General features: G+C 49.6%; 1 protein-coding gene across 2 annotated transcripts in view; it reads right to left on the bottom strand.

Annotated features, from left to right (window-relative positions):
• Window positions 1–27,688, bottom strand: part of GRIK4 (glutamate ionotropic receptor kainate type subunit 4) — a 484,233-nt gene that overhangs the window by 108,487 nt on the left and 348,058 nt on the right. For both annotated transcript variants that reach the window (XM_043482502.1, XM_043482503.1), the window contains exons 8-10: window positions 11,444–11,605; window positions 6,003–6,155; window positions 5,009–5,113 (exon numbers count right to left, since the gene is read on the bottom strand). In XM_043482502.1, the coding sequence (XP_043338437.1) occupies window positions 5,009–5,113; window positions 6,003–6,155; window positions 11,444–11,605 (420 nt within the window). The remainder of the gene's footprint in view (window positions 1–5,008; window positions 5,114–6,002; window positions 6,156–11,443; window positions 11,606–27,688) is intronic.

The following is a 27,688-nucleotide window of genomic DNA, read 5'->3' as shown; positions in this document are numbered from 1 at the left end:
TTGGGGGCTTAGGGATTCCAGGAAAGTGAGAAAATGCAGGAGTGGGAGACCCATCAGCATGGACTTGGGAGTCAGACAAGCCTGAGTGTGAATTCCAGCTCTGCGCCCAAAGTCCTTGCTATTTGTGGACTTGGGCCAAGCTCCTTAGCAACCCTGAGCTTTGGTTTCCTTACTTGTCAAGTGGGAGTTTTATCTACCTTGAAGGGTTGCCCTCCAGATCAGAACTGACCTGTGCAAAGCGCACATGTGTTGTCTGTGGTGCCAAACAGGTCCTCAAGAGATGTTATATCCCTGCTCTGTGTCACTCTCCCCTCCCCTGCCAGCATCACGGAGGATGGAGCTGGGAGAATAGTACAGCAGTGATACTGACATACCCCTGACATTCCTCCTACCCTGGAAGAGAAGCCCAACTAATTATCAGTCCCTAAACCATCTCTTCATCCTGTAATAAGCAGGGGAAGGACACCTGTCAAGAGGCGAAGACCGGGCTGGTGATTGGGATGGGACCTGGGGACCGGAGCTGCACAGCTACATCTGTGCTCACGATATATCCTGCAGATTTTCACTGCTACTCACGGAACCTGAGCCAGACAGGCGAGCAGCAAGACGGAACCTGAGCCAGACAGGCGAGCAGCAAGACGGTCACCAGATTAGTTGAAGGGAAATGGGTAACAGAAGAGGATTACTGTGATGCACTTTATAAGTCCAATCAAGGACGTGTGTCCCTTGGGGTAGCTGAAGGTCAAAAACCCCCCATCCTATTTAATGGTCACTTCTGCAGCAGGTTCCATTCAACATTAGCTCAAAAAAGATGAGGGTGGGATACTGGGGGGTCAAGCCTGTTCTTAGAGGCTGCAGTGTGCATTTGTCAAAGGTGAGCCTGTGGGCTGGGGCTTCCCTGATGGCTCAGTGGGTAAAGAAGGTGGCGCAGTGGTAAAGAATCTGCCTGCCAGTGCAGGAGACGGGGGTTCAATTCCCGGGTCAGGAAGATCCCCTGCAGGAGGAAATGGAACCCACTCCATTATTCTTGCTTGGAAAATTCCATGGTGGGCTACACTCCATGGGGTTGCAAAGACTCAGACATGACTGAGCATGCCGAGCGCAGCCCATAGATCACCAGCGTGGTAATCATCTATCTGGGTGCTAGTTCAGAAGGCGCAGGCTCCTGGGAAGCACCCAGTTTTACTAACTCCATGCATAAATGGAGGGCTTAGGAACATACATTTGAAGGCAAGCACCATGGGTCATTCTTGCACACACCTGGGTTTGAGAAGCCCTACCCTCCACCAATAATAGGTGCTGTGGAAGATGGGGCAGCAGCCTCTCTGAGCAGAACCCCTTGCTGGGCTGGGCTGGGCTGGGCTGGGTCGAGGGGTGGGTGCCGGTGGCTGGAGATGCTGTCTCCTAATGACTCAGGCAGCTCTGCAGCCCGGCAGCTGGGAAAAGCAGCCTGAGTGGTGGCTGGTGGAGAAGCGGAGGAAGGTGAAGAGGTACTCCGAGGCTAATGAGCTGTTCTTCAAGTGGAGGGTAGGATCAGGGCCAACAGCCAACTCTGCCACAGCAGGTGTCGCCTGGTAGAAATGGGCTCGTTCTGGGGAGCATTAGAAAGCAGGGCTGAAGGCCAAGGGAAGTTTTTCAAAGCCTGAGCCTGGGCTTTCTGTGGAATGAGTCTGGGTTTGGCACCCTCGCTGTTCTCCTAACTTCTGTTTTTCTTACCCCCTCTTTTTCCTGACCCTGTTTTACTTTTCCTGTAGCCCTTACCTCCACTGATGTATTATATAGTATTTGTTTGCCTCCTGTCTGTCTCCTACTGGAATACAAGCTCCACGGAAGTAGACACTAAGCCCATTTTTAACCTTTGTCTAGAAGGCAGCCTGGAACATTATAGGAACTCTCTCTCTCTCTGTCTCTCTCTCTGTCTCTCTCTCTGTCTCTCTCTCTCTCTCTCTCTATATATATATATATATATATATATGCACATACATATATACACACACACACACACACATATATATAGATGATGATGATGATTTAGTAGCTAAGTCATGTCTGACTCTTGCGACTCCATGGACTATAGCCCACCGGGCTCCTCTGTCCATGGAATTCTCCAGGCAAGAATAGTGGGTTCTTTTCAGTAGTGGGAGTGGGTTGACATTTCCTTCTCCAGGGATCTTCCCGACCCAGGAATCAAACCTGGGTCTCCTGCACTGCAGGCAGATTCTTAACTGACTGAGCTACGAGGGAAGTCCATTGTATATATTGAAAAAAATGAATAAACGTTCCTTACTTCACATCCCCCACTGGGACTCAGGAAGTCAGCCTGACAATTTTCCTACAGATGGGTGGCTTCATTTGTTGGGGAATTATGCGCCCAAGGGCACGATTTGAGTTTAATAACCTGAAATTGCACTTATTTTTTCCATGTCAGTCTCTCTTGCCAGACTGCGGGCTCTCTCAGTGCAGGAGCTGTGCCTTTTCCATCGTGTTTCCTCCATGCCCAGCCCGGTGCCTGACATGCAGGACAGGCTCACAGTCTCTGACAGCCGTGAAATGACCATTCTGTGATCCTCCATCCCGTAGTTTCTGACTGCCTACCTCACTCCCGCCCCATTTGGGAAGTTATGAAAAACAGTCACTGATGTCATTGCTTCAAGATCACGGCGCTCCGGCCCTGAGCTAACAGCAGTCGTTAACATAGCTCCTCTCTCAGTCTGGGACTCTTGCCTTTTACTTTATTGTCTTCCCAGAAGGGTGACCTGCCCTTGCAGTTGAGCATAATTGCTTTCCTCCTAGAAGGAACTCCATTGGCCCTGGTGAGACAGGTTGAATCAGAGTCTCTCAGACACAGGGACCAAGTAGAAGGATGCAGGTGTGATGGCCCTTCCAGCACAGCCCAGGGCGTCACCCAGATCACCTTTGGGGTCTGTTCCTGGGTCCTCCACGAGGTCTACCCAATCAGACTCTTGTGGGGTGGAGTCTAAAAAATCTGCACTTTCCACAAATTGCCAAGGTGATTCTGATGCATAATTTGTCATAATGGTTAAGAACTTGGGCTTTAGAGTCAGAGGTGCTTGAATTCAAAACCAGCTGCCATGACTACACTGTCCAAGACCAAGTCAGTCAGTCTCCTGGAGCCTCAGTTTCCTCACTTGTAAAATGGGGATTAATAAGAAGTAACTACTTTGTGGGATTAAAAGGGAAAATATGAATGATGTACTTCGTGTGGTAAACGGCTCATGGTTAGAGTCTAATGAATGAAAACCCCTATGATAATGATGATGGTGGTAAGTAGTGAAAATGATAGAGATGGTGGTGGTGGTTGAAGATGATGATGGTAGTGGTGGTGAAGATGATGGTGATGATGGTGGTGAAGATGGTGGTGGCGGTGGTGAAGATGATGGTGATGATGGTGGTGAAGATGGTGATGATGGTGGTGAAGATGGTGGTGGCGGTAGTGAAGATGATGGTGATGATGGTGGTGAAGATGGTGGTGACGGTGGTGAAGATGATGGTGATGATGGTGGTGAAGATGGTGGTGGTGATGGTGAAGATGGTGGTGGTGATGGTGAAGATGGTGGTGATGGTGGTGAAGATGGTGGTGGTGATGGTGAAGATGGTGGTGGCGGTGGTGAAGATGGTGGTGATGGTGGTGAAGATGGTGGTGGCGGTGGTGAAGATGGTGGTGGTGATGGTGGTGAAGATGGTGGTGGTGATGGTGGTGAAGATGGTGGTGGCGGTGGTGAAGATGGTGGTGGTAGTGGTGGTGAAGATGGTGGTGGTGATGGTGGTGAAGATGGTGGTGGCGGTGGTGAAGATGGTGGTGGTGATGGTGGTGAAGATGGTGGTGGCGGTGGTGAAGATGATGGTGATGATGGTGGTGAAGATGGTGATGATGGTGGTGAAGATGGTGGTGATGGTGGTGAAGACGGTGGTGGCGGTGGTGAAGATGGTGGTGGTGATGGTGGTGAAGATGGTGGAGGCGGTGGTGAAGATGTTGGAGATGGTGCCAGTGATGCTGAAGATCATAGTAATGGTGGCAGTGATGGTGAAGATCACAGTGATGGTGATCATGAAGATGATGGTGATGGTGGTGGTGGTAGAGATGATGGTAGTGGTGGTCAAGATAGCGGTGGTGGTGTTGGTGAAGAAGAATATGATGATGACGATTCTTCATAATCTCCTGAAAGGTGATTCTGCAACCTTCTTCAGTGGTATGTTCCCTTAGCCACTCTGATAGTCAGGAGGCTCTTCAATATGTCTGCTTCCTGCTATAAGCAGTGCATCATTTTCTGGTTCTAATGTTTTCCTAAGGTCGGAGAAAGGCTACACTAAGAACAAAGAATTTACTATTACAGTGATGGAGAGGTTGGGAGACCTTCAGAGAGGCACTTGGAGTGACTGCCAGAATCCCTGTTTCCTCTGATGTAAGAGAATCGGAGGAAAGGAGAGTCAGAAGGTTAATGGAGGAGGATGAGAAAGGCGGGGCGAGTTGAAAGGAGCTCCAGAGGACGAAGCATCCCTGAGTTGGACAGGGAGCAGCCAGGGGAGGAGGGGTGTGATTGGCATGGCAGGGGGGCGGACGTGGGTTGGTCAGAAAAGAGCTGACAGGAGAGAACAGAACCCTGAAGGGATTCCTCAAACCCCATGGGATGGGATCTGATCTGTATGTGACCAGCAAGCAAGGTGGAAACTAACACTGGTTCCAGGACTAGGGTGAAATTCAGGAAGTAGAATAATCCACATGGTAGAATTCCCCCCTTAGACAATGCCCCCCTCTCTGCCCTCTCCTGCTATGAAGCACAGCTGCCTCCCTCTTGGTGTTCTGCTGGGGCTGTGACCCCTGATCCACACTGGCTGATCCTGGTGCGGGAAGAGGAGAAGCCTTGCACGGGTCACAGCCTGCTGCTTTGGGAGTGACAGTGGGAGGCCATCCCGAGTGCCAAGGAGAAACAGGCTGGGGACAGAGACAGGGACAAGGAGGAGGGATCTGCCAGCAGGCGAGGCTCACCTGCCGGAAACCATTCCTTGTGAACTGCAAGATTTTCAGGGCATAGTTGGACCTCTGGCCTTTGCTGTTGAATTCAATGTGGCCGGTGAGACCTTCCAATTCTACCTGTCCAAGAGAGAGTGAGTTACAGCACCAAATAGGCCCAGCCTTCCATGTGGCCCGGAGCAAGCATTCCACCATACCAGTGAAGGATGCACAAGAGAGGGGAAGCTGTCAAGACCCATTCTCCTGTCCTCCTCTCGGCCACAGGATCTTGAGACTATGAAAGTGATGTCTCTGGAATCAGTTCAGACTTGGCCGGGGCCAAGGAAAGGATGCCCCACATCCGGTGACCTCATAGCTGCTGCATAAACCAACTCGGTACTGAGATGCTAGCTTAAGCTCAGATCCCCGGAGCTGCTCCTCCACGCCCTTGGCTGTGAATAGCATCTATCCTCCTTGGGCAGCTGCTCGCCCATCTCTAAGCTGCAGGAAGTCAGGATGACCTGACTCTAGCTGCAAAGTCCCAGCCACTCTGCACCAGGTTTCTCTGATGGGAGATGGCTTTTTCCTGGGCTAGAATCCATGTCCATCCCACCAGTGGTGGCTTGGCTGGGAGAACTCTGGGGGAACTTAGCATCAGGTCAGAAGTGCTGAGCCTGCAACTCCCTGAGGGGCCACCAGCCATGGCAGCATCATCCATCCATCCCCACGTGTGCAGAGCTTTGCAGGGACCAGGTCTGAGCCCAGGGGGGTCCCAGTTCCAAGCTGAGAATCCAGGGACCGCCTAACAGTCTAAGGCTCAGGGGCCAGTGCCCTGCAAACAAACTTGCCATGGATTCTCTGTGGTTTTTAGGGATTAGGGACAACTGGGACTGACTGTCCCCCGAATGGGGTCACCACAGAGCATTGTTTTACCCATGGCTGTGATATACTGGGGATACACTGTGATAGACTGCCCCCCTCCGCCCCTGGCAGTCTGGGCGTGGCCCGCAGGGTCCCCACCGCCACTTACCATGCGCAGGTAATTCATGAGGCTGGTGCCGTGCTGCCAGATCTGGGCCGAGCCGCAGGACAGGGGCTTCACGCCGATCTCCTGGCTGCGATTCAGCTCCTGCACCGCGGTCACCACGGCATAGACGGCGTCAAACAGCAGGGCCGAGGACAGCTGAGGCGGAGAGACAAAGTGATGGGTATAAAGGAGGGAAAGGAAAAGGAGGAAGAAAGGAGGAGGAGGAGGAAAAAGCAAAACAAAGAAGTGAGGGCGTGTCTCTGATGCCCTGGGTCCACCTCTCCCTGGAGACGTGCAGACACACAGCTCACCACGCCATTTCTCGCATCCTCCCACCAGGCCCCAAGCTCTTTCCTGCCACATGGTTGCTGCTTCCCACTCCGTCTGGGATGTGGTTGTCTTGGCTGATGCTCCCTCATTAGCAAACGATCCAGATGCTGAGAGATCGGTATGTGCCTATCCGCAGTATTCTCTGGCATTTGGCCTTTGAGATTCTTCAGGTGCTTGTAAGTAATTACAACTCCAACAAAGGATGCTGGGGGTGAGGAGGAGGAAGAGGATGGAAGGACCATCCTCAAGGTCCCTGTCTTCTCTCTACCTGCATCTTGTCTTCAGAGAGGTGACCCAGGTGATGTATCCTGCGTGCTCTGGGCTTCATGAGTCCTTTCTGCGGTCCAGCTTGGGCTGCTTTGAGCTCCTGAAACCTCCTAAGCCCTGAACATCTTCTTTTCCCAGCTTAGTCTCCAAGGGTCCTCCGTCTGTCACCAGACAGCTCTTCTCTCCCAGGCTTCTGGCAATCGGCCCAGGTCTCTCACTGGGATCCTTCAGCAGCTTCTCTGAAACCTTGTGTTCCATCCACATTCCAGCTTATTCCTCCCACCCCATCCCCCATCACCAATTTCACCTCCGAAGGTGTGAGAGCCTGATATCTAACTTCCGGCTCATCAGCTTTTCCATCCCACTGCGGGTCTCCATCCCGAAGCATCTTTTCCACCTCCCAATTGCTTTCTCCCTCTACCATTATTTACTAATTTAGCTCTGGAAAGCATTTGGCACTGCAGTTGGGGCAAGTCCTGTTACCCAACTAGCGCTCCATCCATGTTTCCACTCCTGGGTCTGCAAAGCCCACCATCCCTGCTCCTTCGCGTCTTCCATCCTGTTTCCCTTTCAGAGCCCTCGCTGTCTTTCTGTGGCTTCTGTTCCCCATCCATGTGGGCATGCCTCTAGATCCTGTCTCTGCTTCTCCTCTCCTTGTCTCTTCTAAATATTAAATCCCCCAAACAACTCAATCCTCATTTAAAATCCTCTCCTCTTTCTTGGCTCAAAATGTTCCTTGGCAAACACCCGCGATTCTCTTGTTTTTATATTTTCATTTGTTTCTTCATTGCTATCTTCTTTGAAGCTGTCTGTAAATTGTTTAGGGGAATGAAAGACTGTATAAATTAAGATGAATCAATCTGACTCAAGGAATAGCAGCTGAATTTCTCCCCCATCCATCGGAATAAGAATAAGAGTATCTTTTAAACACACCACTATAGCCCTTATCTCCCCCACCCTCCCCCAGATCACTGGATTCCTGGAGTCCTCTTGGGTGTCCGTTCGTCTCTGAACTTCTGTCGCTTAAACTCTGATCCTCAGCATAATTCCAGAACAGGAACCATTAAAATTTCATGGAATAGTTCTTACAATCTGGGTTTTATTCAATGAAATAAACACTTAATTACAAACAGCTGTTTTAGCCCAAATTCTAATTACTTAATCTAGCCATCTGTAATTTTAATGATTTTCTACGATTTTTGTTCTTTGCTGCGTGATGAATGGGAGTGGCATATGAAATTAGCAGGGACGTGTTCAAGACTGTCTTCTGCTCAGGCAGGAAGCATGGTTGTGGTTTGCCGGCAGCCGCCAGGCAGGCACAGCCTGGTGGGGGCAGCACTGAGCGCTTTTATTTATTTATTTTTTTGGAGGTCACCCTTCTGTACAACCACTCCCTCTCTGTGCCCTTGGAACTGGGCCCCCATTCCAACAAGCTCCACCTGGAACATCATGGGCCCCCAGGGAAGATGAGGAAGAGAGGGAGACACACTCCAGTTGGGAGAAAAAGAAGAGAAGAAAATGCAAAGAAAATGTGGAGTGCGGGAGAGAAAGACCAGAAAGAGCAAGAAGGGGAGGAGGTTATAGTGACAGAAGAAAGTGGGAAGGGCAGAGTGAGGGGGAGGAGATGAGAAGGAAAAAGAGAACATAACTGATGGAGGAGGAGAGGACAGCGGAGGAAAGAGAGAGGAGGAGAGTGGTCCCTCCCAGATGGAGCATCTCTTTAGGGAGCTGAGCGGGGAGACAAACCAGGTTGTGCATTCCTGGAACTGATTCTTTCTCGCCTTCCAGCTCCCAGCAGATGAAGGAGCTAGGCTGTTTGTGCTAGGAATTTCTGCCCCCAAAGAGACAGGAAGAGGCACCGCTTTTCAAAAGGTAGTGCTGAAGCGAGAAGCCTTGAGAAGGATGAGCTTCACATTCGTCAAGGGGAGGAGGTCCTACATCACCTTGCCTTCAGACACCATGGCTGGAAGGTTCTATAAGCTAGAGTCCAGGCTTCGCTGTGGCACCGTCCCCTGGAGGTCCTCCACAAGGCCCCCTGGCACTTCTGCACGTCGGTTTTCTCATTTGTTCAACAAGGGGAGCATGACTGCTCTTGTCTGTTATTAGGGTACCATGAATAGGAAGAAGAGGTCCAGTTGGGATTATTCCAAGCATCAGTGGTTCAGCATTCTATCTGTTCTCACTCCTTGACTCTTGAGTATGTGCACGTGGCTTTCTTCGGCCAACAAAATGAGCTGGAAGTGACAGTGTGCCCGTCCTGGGAGCCTAGGACTCAGAGGTCTTGTGCATTTCCACTTGCTTTGCCACCCTCCTGCCACCACCATGAGAGAACATGCCAGGCCAGCCTGCTGGGCTAGAAGGATGAGAGCTATGCGGAGCTCCAGCCTGCATCAGCCGACTCCTAGGCATTGAATGAGTTCAGCCCAGATCAACAGAGCTGCCCAGCTGAGCCAGCTTAGATGCGCTGATCCCTGGTTGACCCTCAGATGCACGAGCTCCATAAATGTTTATTGTCGTAAGCTGGTGAGATCTGAGGGCTGGCTGTTAGAAAGCTGGTGTTGCAAAAGCTACCTGAAATACTTACTAATGCTTCTTGAAATATCCGCCAGATAAAATGTTAAATAAGTTCATTCAATGCATGTAGTGGAAGAAGTGGTGAAATGTTAGTCACTCAATCGTGTCCTACTCTTTGCGACCCCCACAGACTGTAGCCCGCCAGGCTCCTCTGTCCATGGGATTCTCCAGGCAAGAATACTGGAGTGGGGAGTCATTCCCTTCTCCAGGGGATCTTCCCAACCCAGGGATTGAACCTGGGTCTCCTGCATTGCAGGCAGATTCTTTACCATCTGAGCCACCAGGGAATGGTTCTTGAAGTATCCAGCAGATGGAATGCTAAATAAATTAATTCAATGCATATCTGTACTTTATACATTATGCAGTAAAATTGAGGATGGAATCATATTGCATTTTATCTTCACACTAATCCTCTAAGATGGTCAAACCTAATTCCCTAAAATGACAGGAAAAGACTCTGAGGCCCAGGAGGGCTACATAGCTGCCCAAGATCACACAGCAAGAAAACAGCAGAGCCAGGATCTGAATCCAGGTCCTGTGCCTCCAAAGCCAGGGCTCTTGTCAGCACATGTGAGCACAGCCAGAGCCGGTCCCCCAGCCCTGAGCGGCCCCGCCTGGCCTGGGTGTCGGGTGCTCATGAGCCAGGTACCCAGGACCGCCCATCTGCCGGTCTGTGGTCAACGTGCACACAAATGGAAGGGCTGAAACCCTCAGAGGGACGCTGGCAATGTGGGACCAGGACCTTTAATGTCACTAGGCCAGATGCCAAATGTGGACTGGTTTGGGCTGGAGAGGAGGCAGCAGGTTTTGCCTCCTCTTAGCTCAGTTGGTGAAGAATTCGCCTGCAGTGCAGGAGACCCCGTTTTGATCCCTGGATTGGGAAGATCCCCTGGAGAAGGGATAGATTACCCACTCTAGCATTCTTGGGCTTCCCCTGTGGCTAAGCTGGTAGAGAATCTGCCTGCAAATTCGGGAGATCTGAGCTTGATCCCTGGGTTGGGAAGATCCCCTGGAGAAGGGAATGGCAACCCACTCCAGTATTCTTGCCTGAGAAATCCCATGGACACAATAGCCTGGTGGGCTACAGTCCATGGGGTTGCAAAGAGTCGGACACGACTAAGTGACTTTCACTTCACTTCACTTCACTTCCTGATACGGTGCCATGAGCCTCTGAAGCATGTCAGCACCTCAACACTGGAGTGATGAGTGCAAGACCCACAGACAAGACCGGGGGCACAGGGCTGCACTCCTCCCAGGAGGGGTGAGCCTGGTCCCACCCACGACCCTATGCCTGAGGACTCGTCACTGCCCCTTAAGCAACTGGGGGTGAGGACTCCCTTCCTCCAGGTGTTTCGCCGCAGCAAATCCTTCCTATAGCAGCTTCCCTCTTTCAGGTCTAAAACACCCTGCTAGAATGCGCTTGGTAACCCTGAGAACCTAGCTCAAGTTCTCATGCCTCCTTCTCTCAGCTGGTTCCCTGATCAAAGCTCACTGAGCTTTGAAGAGGTCTGACCTTTGGAAAGTTATGTGAGCATCACATGAACAGTCTCGTGGGGCTTCGGGAGGCTTAAATCTAACCCGGCTAGGACAGATCTAGAAAGCCATGCAAGCCCACTTCCAGAGAACGTGCCTTGTAATAAATGAAAGTGAGCAGACATCCCTGACAGGCCCCACAGAGTAAGGACATTGGACCCGGTGGAGAACAGCCAGGGGAATCTCTGCCTCCATCACACACACACAGGGGAACGAAGTGCAAGGAGGAAAAACGCAGGTGAAGGCACAAAGGAAGCCTCTCTGGACGAGCTGCACTGGGGGCAGTGATCCACAGCACAGGGCCAGGAGTGTTGGAATCGAGTTTCACTTGCAAAAGGCTTGGTGTTTGCCCTTGAACAAGATCCCCACATCCCCTTCCCTCATCTCCATGCCTGGGCTTCAGTCTATCTGAGAGCTGAAGGAACAGATCAGCTAAAGCCCTTCCAATGTAAGATTCTTGGATCTTAAATTCAGGGGGTCTTAGCAACAGTATCATCAGGGGTCTGGCCACAGACATCACTAAATGACAGTCTGGGCCCTCCACACACTGCCTCCCTGCTGACTTCTCCCCCAAAGTGTCCCTTGTAAGCACTTTCCAGCACTTGTATGATCTAGTTTTGAGCTGGGCCTGGAGAAGGCTGGAGTCCAGGATGGGTTGTATTTGGGGGGAGGGGCTGGCTCACAGAGGGGGTGCAGGTGGCAGCAAAGGGGCACCAGGGAGGGGCCTGGTGGGCACTTACTGCGGGCCCCGTGAAGGGCACGTGGTCACAGTTCTCCTGCCAGGACTGGTTGAGGCTCTGCGCAAACTCTTGGAAGAAAGCATGGGACTGGTTGAAGATGGAAAAGCCCAGAATGTTGACACGATCATCCACAAGGCTGTCCATCCTCTGGAGCGAGAACTCCTGAAAGACGCAGCAGGCAGAGCAGAGCGGGGTTAGGAAGGGCAGGGTGGGGTGGGCTCGGGGGCCACAGCTGGGGAGTGCATCCTTGGCGATGGACACAATTGCCAAGTGCTCTGCTGGGTGTCAGGGTCCAGGGATGAGAGAGTTCTTCCTCAAATAGCTCACAGTGTAGGGGTGCAGGGAGGGAGAAAAGAGAAATAAGCAGAATGATCTCTAAGAAAGGCAGGTGTACATTGCTCTGGCCGGAGAAAGAAAGAAAAACACGAATGAGCTGGTGGAGGCAGGATGGTGTGTGCATAAGGTGTGACCCATGAGCTGTCTTGAAGGATGCTTAGGCATTTTCTGGGTGGAAAATGTGAGTGGACCAAGGCTATTTCAGACAGAAGTCGCCATGGATACAAAGGCCTGGAGGTGAGACAGTGTGTGGGCGCCTGCGGTATACTTTCACAGAAGCATCGCTCTTCAAAGTGTGTCCACAGAACACCTGCCGTCAGACTCACCTGGGTATCTTTTTTTAAAAAAGTGATGATGCCTGCAATCCACCTAATACCAACTGAATCCATATCTCAAAAGCTGAGGCCCAGGACCTGGTATTTTTAGCAGGGTCCAAGGTCACATGCACATCAAAGTTTGAGAGTCACTGGGTCAGAACCAGGATATGTGAGGGTGGGGTGACCATGAGAGATGGAACGGGAGATGTCAGCAGGGGCCAGAGCACAGGGCTTGGTTCCTGGGTCGGGGACCTTGCACTTTATCCTAATAGTGATGGGACCTGAAGGCTCAGTCACCCGAGGAGTGAGATCAAGTTGTATTTCTAAGAATCTCCACCTGAACATCTGCAGGTAGGGCTGTGCCTTCATTTTATTATTTTTTATTCATTTCACAAATATTGAAGTGCTAATTACATGCCAGACACGGGCACAGAGGATGTTCTAGACACGGAATATATATGAACAAGAAACACATTTCTTGATGTGTTGCAGGTTAGGGGACGAGACAGACTGTAAGCAAACAAATAAACACACACACTGGTAGATAGGGCTTCCCCGGTGGCTCAGCAGTAGAGAATCTGCCTGCAGTGCAGGAGACACAGGGAGACGCAGTTTCGATCCCTGGGTCAGAAAGATCCCCTGGAGAAGGGTATGGCAACCTGCTTCAGTATTCTCGCCTGGAGAATTCCAAGAACAGAGGAGCCTGGCGGGCTACAGTCCATGAGATCACAGAGTCAGACACAAATGAAGCGACTTAGCACACAGGCACTGTCAGATATCTATGGGGGGTTAGGGTGGGGCTTGCTCCCCGAGATGAGGCAGTTAGGGAAACCCCATGTGGGGCAGTGGCATTTAGACGCTCAAGGGAATTCTCCCAGGACGTGTGGTCCTCACCCAATCACCTGGCTGGAGCCCTGGTTTAAGTCAGCTAAAAGCTGCAGGCATGAGTCTCATGGAGGCCAGTTAGTGTCACAGGGAGACGCACCCCTATCTCAGGCAGGGCTGAGGTCAGAGCCCGGGACCCCCAAAATCCCCCTGGTCCTCTACAGGGAAACCAGGCAAGAGAGTGTGGGCTATTCAGCTCGCCAATCCCTGCTCCTGAAATAACGCCTTCACATGCAGGTCAGGTCATCCTTGTGCATTGAATTCACATTCATCACACATTTATTCCACATGCCTCGCACACAGCTCTGCACCCTCTGGGCCCATGGTCGTCAGACCCCAGGACTAACCCATCAGCCACTCCGTCTGACATGACAGATGGCAGGTGCCGTGGGCTTGTTTGTAGCCTAGCAGAAACACGGCTCTTCTTCAGGCGGCCTCCTTGTTTTAAGACTTAGTTCCTCCAGGCCCCTGTCACATCCCCGGCAAACTCACTCACTCACATCCACGGCCACGGCCAAGCCCTCAGGCCATGGGCCTGCGCTCTGCCCGGAGCCCAGCCTCATTAGCTGCAGCTTGCAGACTCAAGTTACAAAGATGCCTTTGGAGTCACCAAAGGCTAACAGCATGGAGTGGGATGAGGATTAAGTGTCTTTTGGATCCTGCCACATCCCTGTCAGGGGAACCCGGACGTGTCAGAGAATGTATTGATTCATAAGCTGGTATGTCTTCCCGTCTCTAACAGGGCAGCTGCCCATGCGCTGTGGACTATCAGCAGACACGAGGGGGCAGATGGCTAACAAGGAAAGAGCATCTGGCAAGGGGGGGTGGCAGGGTGCAGAGCCAAGCTGCTGTCAGGCAACCGAGGGGCCTCCCCGGCTGTGGTTGGTGTGGGGGGAGCTGGAGATGTCCCCTCTCCCTCGGCTTCTGTGTCAATGTGGGCAGCTCATCACCACCACCACCCCCTGCCCCATCCTCACAAGCACAGCAGGGTGGAAGAAGGCCCATTTCAAGGAATCCCTGATAGCTCAGTTGGTAAAGAATCCACCTGCAATGCTGGAGACCCCAGTTTGATTCCTGGGTCAGGAAGATCCCCTGGATAAGGGATAGGCTATCCATTCCAGTATTCTTGGACTTCCCTTGTGACTCAGCTGGTAAAGAATCCACCTGCAATGCGGGAGACCTGGGTTTGATCCCTGGGTTGGGAAGATCCTCTGGAGAAGGGAAAGGTTACCCACTCCAGTATTCTAGCCTGGAGAATTCCATGGACTGTATAGCCCATGGGGTCACAAAGAGTTGGACATGACTTAGCGACTTTCACTTTTACTTTGACACCTTGATGTCTAAACTCACAGTGGCAGTAGGGGGGACACATGGTAAACGCTTTGGGTTCAAATCCAGATGCTGCACTATACTGCCATGTATGATCTGGGCTTCAGATCCTCATTTAAAGTGGCAACAACAATGACAGCAATCTCAGAGATTGTTCAAGGAACAAGTAATAGGCACGCACCAGGCGCATCATCTCTGGCACATAAGACATGTTCAACATGTGACAGCTACGAACATGCTACCACCAGATTGTGGGCAGCTTCTCACTTCCTACTTCTTTAGTTCCACTTGTCTTGGAAACCTGAGTTCAGAAGGTGTTTCCTTGAAATACATGACCCAAGCTGAGTAAGAATGAATGAATTAATTACAGACACTTAGAGACAGCCCATCCCAAAGCCAGACAAACTGTCTTCCTGCCTTTTAATAACTACCTTCTCATCCTCCAATTATATCCTATTTTCAAAGGCCCCCTTAAGATAAAAAGATCCAGAAGCTTCCTTGATAATCCATCCTATTTATAACGACTCATGGGAGAGCTTGTGAAAGGACAAGAAAGGGGTGGAGTGTTCTTTTATTGTAATTTCCCAGGACACTTCAGGCTTCTATTCTCTAAGCATCTTCACTGTTAGGAAATGCTTCTTTCTGTCTAAACTTATACTCTTCTGCTGCTGCTGAAGCTTGGTATCTAAGTGAAAATGGGAAACAGCTGCCCACTGCCAGTTTGTACACACAAAAAAATCTTTTAAATTCTAGTATTTACAAAAGTGTATTTCTCAGGACACTAGCTTTTCTGGGAAGTGTTTCAAGAAAACAAGGTTCCATGTTCAAATAAGTGGAGCAAACATGGTGTATTCTAACCATATTTTCAAGATTTACAATGTACACTAGCACATTAAAGGGTTAAAGAAGTCCTACCGTAAAGCAGCTTAATTTTGTTTAACCTGGGACTTTCTAAACTCTAACCATGAAACACTTTTCCCACCAAACCTATGGATGTCCTGCAGGAGTGTTCTATAGACTGTGCAGTGGGAAATACTGTTTTAAACATGCTACATAGTCATGTACAGATGTGAGAGTTGAACCATCAAGAAGGCTGAGTGCTGAATAATTGATGCTTTCGAACTGTGGTGTTGGAGAAGACTCAAGAGTCCCTTGGATAGCAAGGATATCAAACCAGTCAGTCCTAAAGGGAATTAACCCTGACTATTCACTGGAAGGACTGATGTTGAAGCTCCAATACTTTGGCTACCTGATACAAAGAGCTGACATGCTGGAAAAGATCCTGATGCTGGGAAAGATTAAGGGCAGGAGGAGAAAGGGGTGACAGAGGATGAGATGGTTGGATGGCATCACTGATTCAATGGACATGGGTTTGAGCATTTGATAGTGAAGGACAGGGAAGCCTGGCATGCCACAGTCCATGGGGTCGCAAAGAGTTGGCCATGACTTAGCAACAACTGAACAACAACAATTCTAAACATATTTAGGGAAACATGTAATATAATCCCCAAATCAAGTGACATTTGGCTGACACGGTGTTACATAAAATCAACCAGTTTCAGGATGAGAGGGGAGCACAGGCCCTCTGGCTCCAGCTTTCCACCAGGACCTCTAGCCAGGAACGCACCCTGGCCTCACCCAGGCGTTCTGTGCTCCCTAGGTGTGTTCCCTGGCTGACTGTGACCTTAACTGAAATGACAAAGTGTTAGGAGCCCTGGGATAGATCAGGTTCTCATGGGGACCTTGATTCTTTTCTTATAAATGTCCTGGGGCGGGAAATCCTAAGTTCTCCGCTCCCAATGTGAGTGGATTCCACCACCGTCACAAGACCAGGGAAACCAGGGTGAAGAACAGAGCCTGTGGCCACCTGGTAAGGCTGAGTGGTGACACAGAGGCCAGGACCAAGTCTTCAATTGCTCCAAGAGCACGTGGCTTTGTGACAGCACTTGCAGTGACAATATATTTTCATGTCCGTGGCCTCTTCCTCCCAAGGCCTGTGTGTTCCTAAGAGCAGGGATGTAACTGACCCATTTATTATTTATTTATTTTTGGCTGCACTGAGTCTTCACTGCTGTTGGGCTTTTCTCTAGTTGTGGCGAGTGGGGGCTACTCTCTAATTGCAGGCAATTGCATTGGAATTGCAATGGCTTCTCTTGTTGCGGGGCACAGGCTCTGGGTCCATGGGCTTCAGTAGTTGTGGCACTCGGGCTTAGTAGTTACTGCTTGCAGGCTGGGGCTCAAGAATTTGGGCTCAATAGTCATGGCACACAGGCTTAGTTGCTTTGTAGCATGTGGGATCTTCCCCGACCAGGGATTGAACCCATTCCCCCTGCATTGGCAGGCAGATTCTTATCCACTGCACCATCAGGGAAGTCCCCCATTTAAAAAAAAAAAAATTGGCTTCACCCAAGAGTTGCAGGATCTTAGTTCCCTGACCAAGGATCAAACCTGAGCCCCCTTCATTGGGAGTGCAGGGCCTTAACCACTGGACTTCCAGGGAAGTTTCCTGCCTCATTTCTGAAACCGTCACTGCACCCAGAATAGAGCTTAATACCTAGAAGCTGTTTGGTGAATGTTGCTTGAGGTTGTGGATGGAAGATGCTTCCATGCCCTGGGGTCCTCACGATGCCTGACTCTTCTCAGTCTTATTCCTACAGAAGGTGTAAGGACACGAGCAGGATGGGGACCATCGCTCGATTGTCCTCTGCAAGTTACATTATCATATTTTGAAAAGCAAATTTCTGACAGCTTGTTTTCTTAACACCGGGCTTTCTCATTTAAAAAGTTATAGATGTGCACACATTTGTGTATGTGTGAGCATATGGGATTGTGTGTGCATGTGTATTCTTCTGTATACAGTGATTTTTCAGGGGACTGAATAGCTGCAATCAAAGGTCAGGTCATGAACCCAAGTGAATACTGGAGAGTGTTACCTGAAATTGAAGGGTGTTTAGAACAGGCCCGGAAGGAAGGCCTCACGCATAAAGGATGCAGAGCCACATGGGTGCTGCGGATCAGCTGAATGGCCCCTTTGTCCAGCAGCTGTGACACTTCCAATGTCCTGGTTTGCCCACGGCCTTCCACTCCAGTCAGTTGCAAGGACCACTCCACGTCCCTATAGCCTGCTCATCCAACAGGCCAGGGGCTAAGGCCAGCTGAGTGTGGGCCGCGGGGTGGAGGGGTGCGGGACAAGGTCAGCCGACTACAGGTTAAAAGCACAAGGGTTTTTCATGATCTGGACTCAGCCTCTGTACTTGACTTTAAGGAGAAAAACAGGAAATCAAAACACAGGTCCAGACCGTGTCCTGGGGTCAAGTCCATCTCTTAACCCTTCACAGCCTGGGCCTGGATGCAGGGGAAATGGGGAAGGGGGGAAGGGCATTTCATACTCTCTGCCCAGCAGCCCCTTCTCCTTGGTTTCTTCTCCCAATTGCTGAGCCCCCAAGGGCCTGACCATTGCCAGGGCCACCTAAGCTAGACACTTCAAAGGCAGCCTCCACCCCCTCTTCTTTCAATTCTATATCTAGTCAATCCTTTCACATCTGTCTCCTAAATGTGTCCTGTATCTCTATCCCTTCATTTCCAATCCCGCTAGGTCAGGCCTGCCTCATTTCTTCTTTGTCTATTAAGTAAACCACCCCCTGGATCTTGGGAGACTCAGCCACGACACAGCAGAAGTCCCAGCTGCCACTCATGTGATGCCAACATGAATGGCACCCCCTGGAGTCATGCCATGTGGTGATCCTATCAGGGGACAGCAGGATATAATAAAAAGAGGTTACGAAATAAGATAGTCTGTGTTCCAATCCTGTTTTGCCACATACTGGTTGGGTGATCCTGGGCAGGTGAGTAGCCTCGCTGAATTTCGTTCTGCTCACCCATAAAATGCAGACCAGAGCATCCACCTTGCAGGGATAATCCATAGCTATGCAGTCCATCCTCCATGCTGCCCCTTCTTCCTTCTTCTGATCCCCACACTCCACTTAGGTCCGGACAAAGTGAACTATCTGGCCTGGGGACTTCTCCTCTCTTCTTCCCTCCCCTCCTTACCCTGCAAGAAGCTATCCTTAGCTACTTGTCAAATAAGAAAAGTTCTGCCAAGTCAGTCACCATAAGGTGTTAATTGCTTGGTGTGGCTATTTGTGTGGAGACAGAAGGCTTGAGTTGCAGTTCCAGACCTTCCAACCATAAATAATCCTAACAAAGCAATAATTATAATAATAATAACTGTGACAATTTATTGACCGCCAACTGTGTGCCTGGCAGAACTAAGCAGTGTATGTGCAGGATCTCAATCCGTTCTTATAGCAGCCCTACCACAGGGGAGTTATCAGTGTCAATTTATAGCTGAAGGAGCAGAGACCCAGAGGAATTAGTGGTTTTCCAAGGTCACACAGCTGTAAACAGACCCAGACCCAGTGGTTTAGATGTTTGTACCCCTTATTCATCCCTGTGAGCGGGGCATCGAGGGTCAAGGGTACTATGAGTTCATGCTGACTGTGCTGTAAGAGAGCTGGCAAAATTGAATTAAAATTCATTTCAGAATATACCACTCGACTTTAAGAGCAATGACTTCTGGTCTAAGATTTGCAGCTACAAAATGAACACTGGTCGTCCAAGAGAGTAAAGAGATTATCCAACATCGACTAAATCTCTGCCTGAGAAGCATTTTAATTACAAAGGGTCCTGGGGATTGGTGTGGGCTCCAGACTGAGCAACTAAAACTCATCTTGAGAACACGGGAGAGCTGAGGTTTGCCCCACACCATGTCTGCTCAGCACAAAGAATCCCAGGAAGGAACATGAGACAACACCAGGTTTCAGGTGGGGAGGAATTAGAAATAAACGCAGTGTAATCAGATAACCAACAAGGACCTACTGTCTAGCACAGGGAACTCTGCTCAATGTTATGTGGCAGTCTGGATGGGAGGGGAGTTTGGGGGAGAATGGATACATGTACATGTATGGCTGAGTCCCTTCACTGCTCACCTGAAAATATCACAGCATTGTTAATCGGCTATACCCCATTACAAAATAAAAAGTTTTTTATAAAAGAAAGAAAAGCATTGTGACTGAAGACATGAATGGCTAACATGCATAGAGAAGTAGGCAGTTAAAATCAGCTTCATGAACTTGGCTGACTTCAGCCAGGACTGGTTTAGGAGCCTTGGTCATCCCTGATCACCATCATCTGAGCCACAAAAGCTTTCCTGCTGGCCTGTGGGTGGTCTCGCTCATTGCTATATCTCTAGCCCAGTGAAACTTAGTGAAACCAGAAGCTGGTTCTTTGGTTTCATTAAATGATGAGAATAATAACTGTGCTGGAGGGAGTGGGTATGGATGTAGAGTCACAACATGTTAAATCATACACTGTCTGCTGGTATTTTGCCCTAGATTTTCTTCACGGGAGCTTCACTGGAGTCCCAAATTCCAAAAACCAATCTCTGCTTTTTAAATTTTTCAATCTCTTTATTTTAGTCTCTTTTCATTAGACAGGATTCTGTTACAAAATGGGGAAAATCACACTTCACAGTGTTGGCTGTGAGACTTAAAAGAGATAACAGTGATATATAGGAAAGTGCTATATAGATAGGAAATATGACAAGAGCTCCCTGAAATTATTAGTATTGTTAGTTAACAATACACTAGCTCAAGGAAGGCATTCTGCAGGCACTTTCAGGCATCATTAATAGGCAATGAGGAAGACAGGGTGGGGAGGGAGGCTTCTGTCTTCCCCACAGATTTGTCATGGAGGAAGATCTCTATGATCTTGCATAGAGTCCTGAGAATTCAACACCTCCCTTCCTGCCAGGGCCACCAGCAACTTTTAAAATGCCACCCTGATGACACCTCTACAGCCCCTGCAGTTTCTTTGGATTCCACTACCCAGACCCAGTTGGGCTTTGACTGCCCTTCTCTGCAGATCTTTTGCTCCAGAACTGGTTCATATTCACACAGTGGTGTTTCAAGCAGTCCCTTGCTCCTCTGTTGCTTTCATCCAAGACTCAACCTTTGATCTCTGCTTCATGCTCACTAACTTCCTGGGAGAGGAGACCAGCAACCTCCTATCACCCAAATCAGAAGTCATTTATTAAATGTTACTTTATCACTGAGGATCATAACATTAACTGCTTCCATTGGCAAAGCTCTACAAAACTTGTAAGGCACTTTCCTGCACCTCTTCTGGTCCTCACCAGCACACGTGGTGTGGAAAGAGTGGGTTTTAGTCACATACCCATGGAGAAACTTAAGTGTCTAGGAGTTAAGTGTCTTGCTCAAAAGACAGACTGGGATAAAGGTCCAGGTACTTGGCATTCAAGATTAGCACTTACAATTCCATTCCTCACTACTGGGGCTCAGCAGTAGGCTAAGTCAATAGTAGTAGTAGGGTTAGTTCCTCAGTGGTGTCTGACTCTTTGTGACCCCATGGACTGTAGCTCACCAGGCTCCTCTGTTCATGGAATTCTCCAGAATACTGGAGTGGGTTGCCATTCCCTTCTCCAGGGGCTCTTTCTGACCCAGGGTCTCCCACACTGCAGGCAGATTCTTTACCATCTGAGCCACTGGTGAAGGATACAGCATAAACTCAAATGCACAAGCCCTCTACTGAGGTTGTTCATGACTGACAACTTTTAATGTTCTAACCCCAGAGTACTGAGAACACCAAAAGCTTCCAATTTCTTAAGCCATTATTACGAAGCTGGAATAATAATGGAAGATATCCTTGACTACATCACTCTTAAACTTGTACTTCTTTTCGTTCTGCCCCAATCTGATCCCCTCCTTGGTTGCCTACTTGTGAATGTCACCATCATCCACCCATTATTCAGGCTAGGATTTGGAGCTCATTCTCCACTTCTCCCCTTCTCACGCTCCCCATCTCATCCATGTTTGCATGCAATAGGTTATTGTCACTGGAAATGCTGTACCTTTTTAATATCTCTTGAATCTGTCCCCTGCTCTCCATCCCTACTGCTTCTGCCTCAATTCAGACCTTCACAAGCTTGTTCTTGGACTTTGAATGAATTGGTTTCCCCTCCTCCAGTTTTGCCTTTCTCCAGCTTCCTCCTTCATGCTATTGCTCAAGAGCTCTTTCTCAACAATTCATTTGATCATGAATCCCTCCCCACCTCCCAATGCTCCTTACTGCACTCAGGACAAAAACAAACTCCTTAGCTGGACATGTGTGTCTCTTCATGCTATGATTCCTGTCTACCCCTCTTTTCATTCTTCACCTTGACTTCCTCCATCATCCAAGAACTGGACACTGTCCTCACAGGTATACCCATCATCACTTAGAGCTTTTTATCCCATCACTGCTCAGTCACTCATTAATGTCGAACTCTAGCCTGCCAGGTTCCTTGGTCTATTCCAGGCAAGAATACTGGAGTGGGTTGCCATGCCCTCCTCCAGGGGAGCTTCCTGACCCAGGGATCAAACCCTCGTCTCTTGCATCTCCTGCGTTGCAGATTCTTTACCTCTAGTGCCATCTCAGAAGCCATCATGAGTTTGTTCAAAGCAGCTTCCCAAAGACTGGGTGCTATTGGAGGCAATGTATGTACAGTAGCAGCATCCACCCGGGTGCAAAGCATATAGAAAGAAGTCAAGGTTGTTGACTGAATGAATTTTAGGAAGGGAACACCTGTCAGGCTTTTCTTATTTTACTGGATGGGCAGCTTGGTCCTTTAACATTCAAGGCTCTTTCCTTATGACTATAGCCATTCATTTTCCCTTGGGACCCAAAGTATGGAGGAGGCCAGGACCCAAGCCTTTGTGGCCTCTTAGGGACTTCCCTCGTTGTCCAGTGACTAACACTCTGCTCCCACTGTAGGAAACCCAGGTTCGAACCCTGGCCAGGGAACTAGACCCCACATGCCACAACTAAGGGTTTGCATGCTGCAACGAAGATCGAAGATCCCACGTGCCGTGACTAAAACCTGGTTCAGCCAAATAAATAAATAAAAACTGAAAAGAAAAAAACAGTGGCCTCTTAGCCTTTCTCGAGAAAGCACTGAAGCCACCAGGAGTCCAGAATCTCCTGGGTACTCTCACAGCCTCTCCCTCCCTCCAGGTGCCTGTTTATCTGCATCACAGCCTGTGCTCTCCGCATTCTAGGTGATTGCTTTTTGTGTAATAGGTCTTTGAAGAAAGTAGCAGCTGGGAGGCTAATTCACACCTGTCAGTGAATTCCATTTAATGGGAGATTTGGTTCTAAACCTCCCTGCTCCCAGCTTTCCTGGATCCTTCTCCCCGCATGTCTCCTCTTCATGTAGCCCCATGACCTGAGCTTGCATAGCCCTTCCTCCCAGGAACCTTGTCCCTTCTCTGCTTTTCTTTCCCAGCGTGAGTCTACAAACAGGACTTAAAAAGCAGACTGTATTGTCTTGTTCAGTGCTCTGGTCCCTGCACCTTACTCTGCGCCTGTGCTTAGCAAGTGCTCAAACATTCATTATATGAATTCATGATCACCTGCAAACATGCATCAGGGTGGAAACACCTTTACAAAGACTTCAGTCATTTGCTCCCAGGAAGAAGGAAGGCAGAGGCCAGGGAGGGGAGGACCCTCCCACCTCCACCCCAGCAGCTCTGTCTTCATCTTAGCTTTAGAAATGTTCTGTGCCTCTGGGAACTAAGTAAGTGGTTACTAACTGTGATGTCGAGACCTTAATGGATCAAACTGACAAAATAGTGGAGGCTTTGTGTTCTCCCCTTGGGCTGGGGGGCGCCATTGCTTTCCTGCAGGCCTGCTTCCTCTATCACGCACTGATGCCTCACCTCTGAAGTCCCTTGCACTCAGGATCCACTGGTCGTCTGATTTGATTGTCCACTGATCTGTCTGCATCATGCTCCCCCTCCCTCCCAACTCATTAGCCTCAGGCTTGTAGAGACACAAGGCCCTCCCACCCCCTGTCTTAGCAGTTGCTGGGGAAGATGAGTGACACTGTCAATCAGCAGCCTCAGCCTCCTCCCCCATCTCTGCAGCAGGACCAATGAGGGGCTCCCACAGGGGCGGGGTACCTTGCTGTCTATGACACACACACTTGAGATCACTCAGCAAGTGCATGACTAAGGCTAGACCAGGGTCCAAGCCACTGGACACTCAGGAGGGAAATGGACATAACAAGTGATTTTTCAGATCTTGGCCATTTTGACTCATTCTAAACAAAACAACCCAGGAGCCTCTTCTCTAGGACACACATCATTTTGGGCACCAGGAACATACCGGTGAGCAAACTCATCTCTGTCAAGGTGTTTATCCTTACTGGCAAGTGGAGGCAAGTCCCAAACAGTGCTGAGCTCAAGTGCCAGGGGCACAGAGAGGCGGCGTGGCTGTAAAAATGACTGTTGATCTTCCCAACTGAGAGCTGATTGCAAGCTGAGGCCTGAAAGGCGAGCAGGAGTCAGTAGGCAAGGAGGTGCAGAAGTAGCTTCTAAGACAGAGACGTGGTGGGATGCATGGAGCTGTGGAGGAGCAAGGCACTGGCTCAGTGCAAGGCATTGCAAGCCACGCTGTGTGGCTGGGGTGCTGCCAGGAGGCCGTCCAAAAAAGACTGCTCTGGGGACTTCCCTGGTGGTGCTGCAGTTGAGAATCTGCCTTCTAATGTAGAGGACGAGGGTCCAATCCCTAGTTGAGGAACTAGGATCCCAAATGCCATGGGGCAACTAAGCCCTCATGACACAACTACAGAAAGTCCATGCGCTGCAGTAAAGACCTAGGGCAGCCAAGATTTTAAACATAAAAATAAAAAAAAGAAGATGTTTTGGACTTTATCTAGGGGTGACAGATAGGGAGCTCTTGCAGGGTTTTAAGCAAAAGAGAGATATCATCAAGGATGGTTTTAGGAAGATCTTAACACTTGGCCAGGATAAAAATCCAGCTTTGAAATTCACAGGAGAGGCGTCCACCATACAGGTGATGGCTGGAGGCTTCAGCTGGACGGGCAGGTGTCACACTTACTCCTGGGCTGTGAATGGGAGCTGTCAGCACCACAAGCACAGGGCCGGGGGTGGGGAAAGCCTCAGATGGTGATTAATTGAGTGGTTGATGCCTTTGATATTGAGGGAAGCCTGATGCTAGGGAGAGAGGAGCTGGACTGCTTAATAATAATAGCACTTGCTCCTCCTAATGGTGCTTGTAATACAATTGCACTTATAATGTAATAATAATAATAATATAATTTGCTGTAATGTATTTTCTTCTCAGCCTCTTTATGCTTTCCAAACATTCATTACATCCCAAGCACTCTTCTCAGCAGGGCCCAAATTCCCCAGGGCCAGGAGCCTATGAGGCAACTTCAGCTGTCCCAGGGGCCTCAGTTTCCCCTTTGCTCTGGTTGTATCTTCTCTCAGGGGCTTGCTTACAGAGCATCATCGGGAGTCAATGCGTATGCCCTGCGCAGAGCCCCCCAGTGGTCAGCGGAGGGAACCTGGGTCCACCATCTATCAGGGGATGTACCACTTGCTGTCCCGAGGTCTCCAGTGCCTTGCTCCTGGTTTCCTGGCAATGTCTCTCCTTGTCTATCCTTTCACCAAGCAATGGGGGGAGGGGAGGGAGCAAATGAAACAAACTAATTTGCACATTTAGTGCATGGGGCAGGCAGGATTCTAAAGATACCACGCCCCACATATATACAGTCCCTAGGAATGTGAGTGACTGTGATGAATTTTACTTCCATGATTAGGCTATAGGATATGGCAAGTGCATGCTCAGTCGCATCTGACTCAGACCGCATGGACTGTAGCCCGCCAGGCTCCTCTGTCCGTGGGATTTCCCAGACAAGAATACTGGGTTGGGTTGCCATTTCCTCCTCCAGGGGATCTTCCTGATCCAGCTTCTCCTGCAGCTCCTGCACCGGCAGGCGGATTCTTTACCACTGAGCCGCCTGGGAGACCCTGCTATATGGCACAGTTGACTTTAAAAGAGGGCGATTATCCAGGCACGCTAACTTTTTAAAAATAGTTTTCTCTGGCTCGTTGCAGAAGAGAAAGTCAAAGAGATTCAAAGTTATGAGAAGGCCTGGGCTAGAGGCAGACTGTCCATGGATGAGATGGAGACATCACAGAGCGGGTCATGGACAAGAAGAGGATGAGATGGAGGGGAAAGAGGGGTCATGGGCACGGACTAGAGTTTCATTTGCTCCCTTCTGCCTCCCCCATTACCTGATAAAAGGATAGAAAATGAGAGGTGTTGCCAGAGAGCCAGGAGCAAGGCACTGGACAGTGACCTTCGGATGCTGAGAGCAGTCCCTAGCCAAGAGCTCGGAAGGAAACAGAGATTCCAGTCCTGTAATCAACCACAAGGATGTAAATTCTGCCGACAACAGGATGAGCCTGGAAGAGGTCCCTGAGTTCTGGATGAGAACACGTCCAGCCAACACCTAAATTTCAACCTGAGTGGAGAGTCCAGCCATGCGGTGTGGACCTACAGAGCTGTGAGCCAGTCGCTGTGAGGTTTAAGCTGCTGGCTTTGTAGTAATAGGTTTCACAGCAACAGAAAACTCATACAGCACGGAAAAGCAATAAAGAGCAGTTTGTTAAAGACATGAGGTGGGCAGGGAGGTCAAGGGCAAATTCTCAGCTGGACCACTTGTGGAGTGAATGACCTCAGTTAAAGCTTACAAACATCTCTGAGCCTCGCTTCCCTGCTTGGTAGAACCAGAGCCCCTACATCATAGTGGCATTTTGAGGATTTAAGATCGTGAGCATAAAGTACTTAGGATGGTGTCTGGTACTTTGCTGGTACCATGGGACCAATGATTGTTACAATACCAGTTAGTGAAAATGGGTAGGTGTTTATGGTCAGACTCTTAATAGTGGATTATTGGGAATTGTTGGATCAGTGGACAGAGGGAAGGCTGAGGCATCTCTCATTGAATTAATGGGACTATTGGTGACTCAGGTCAAGGCAGGTCTCCCCTCTCCCAAAGTTCTATTAAGCAGAAGGCCTGGGCAGTCAGAGGGGGACATTTCCATTATACTTCTAGAGATATGGAGCCAGCGTAGTCCCCAGAGTCTAGTTCTTATTTCAATTTGATTTATTTCACAAGCACAGTCTGGTGCACCCCGCCAGCAACACACACAGGCATGGATGTGGGAGTGTGTGTGTGTGTGTGTCAAGGAAGATGCAAGGAATGAGCTTCAATTCTATTACATGGATGATACGCAAATATCTCCAACTTGGTGCCAGGAGCCCCATGGGACCAATGTTCACTGTCACACTATTTGTCAAACATGAGCAAAGGGGCTGAGTGATAATTGGTTCCTCTGACACCAGGCAGGGTTTCTTCGCCTCCACCAGGGTTTCCACACCCCTGTTGAATGCTCCCTCGGTTTTGATTGATTTTCCTGGCAATCCTCATTCTGCTCTCACACTCCCTGCCCCACGCCATTAGGAATCAAGTGTATCTGGAAATTCCAGGCTCACCTGTAATACCCAGATCTCATTGTGAGGCCCAGCTGCTGGGCCTGGGGCTCCTGGTCCCCAGTCCAGTCCCTAGCTGGGGTTCTCTCTTTAGGCCTGAAGTGCCCACCACCTTCAAGGGGAGAATAGCTGACAGCCACCCAAGTGAATGTGCAGTGTCTCAGGCATTTATGACCACCTAGCACCACAATACAGGTGTTAAATCAAGTTCACTTGGACTTTCCAAGTGGCACTAGTGGTAAAGAAAGTGAAAGTGGAAGTCACTCAGTCGTGTCCGACTCTGCGACCCCATGGACTATACAGTCCATGGAATTCTCCAGGCCAGAATACTGGAGTGGGTAGCCTTTCCCTTCTCCAGGGGATCTTCCCAACTCAGGGATCGAACCCAGGTCTCCCACGTTGCAGGAGGATTCTTTACCAGCTGAGCCACAAGAGAAGCCCAAGAATACTGGATAGAATACTATCCCTTCTCCAGGGGATCTTCCCAACCCAGGAATTGAACTAGGGTCTCCTGCACTGCAGAGAGATCCTTTACCAACTGAGCTACTAGGGAAGCCCATTGGTAAAGATCCCACCTGCTAATGCAGGAGACATAAGAGATGAGAGTTTGATCCCTGGGTCTGGAAGATCGCCTGGAGGAGGACATGGCAACCCACTCCAGTATTCTTGCCTGGAAAATCCCATAGACAAGAGGAGCCTGGTGGGCTATAGTCCATTGGGTCGCAAAGAGTCAGACATGACTGAATTGACTTAGCATGCATGCAGATTCACTTGTGACTCCCACCTTCCTTCTTTATCTGCCTTTCATAGAACATGGAAGGTTGCCTTTGGCTACCTGTGTGGAGGGAGGTGAAGGCTCTGAAAGTTCCCCACCCCAAAATATCTTCCTCACCAAATCCACAATTTCCCATAGGATCCACTTCCTTGGTAGAGGCTTTGGTTAAAAAGGAAATGTCTA

Source organism: Cervus canadensis, chromosome 11 (assembly GCF_019320065.1).
Source record: "Cervus canadensis isolate Bull #8, Minnesota chromosome 11, ASM1932006v1, whole genome shotgun sequence".
Classification (NCBI taxonomy): Eukaryota; Metazoa; Chordata; class Mammalia; order Artiodactyla; family Cervidae; genus Cervus; species Cervus canadensis.
This window is presented reverse-complemented; position numbering and strand designations above follow the sequence as displayed.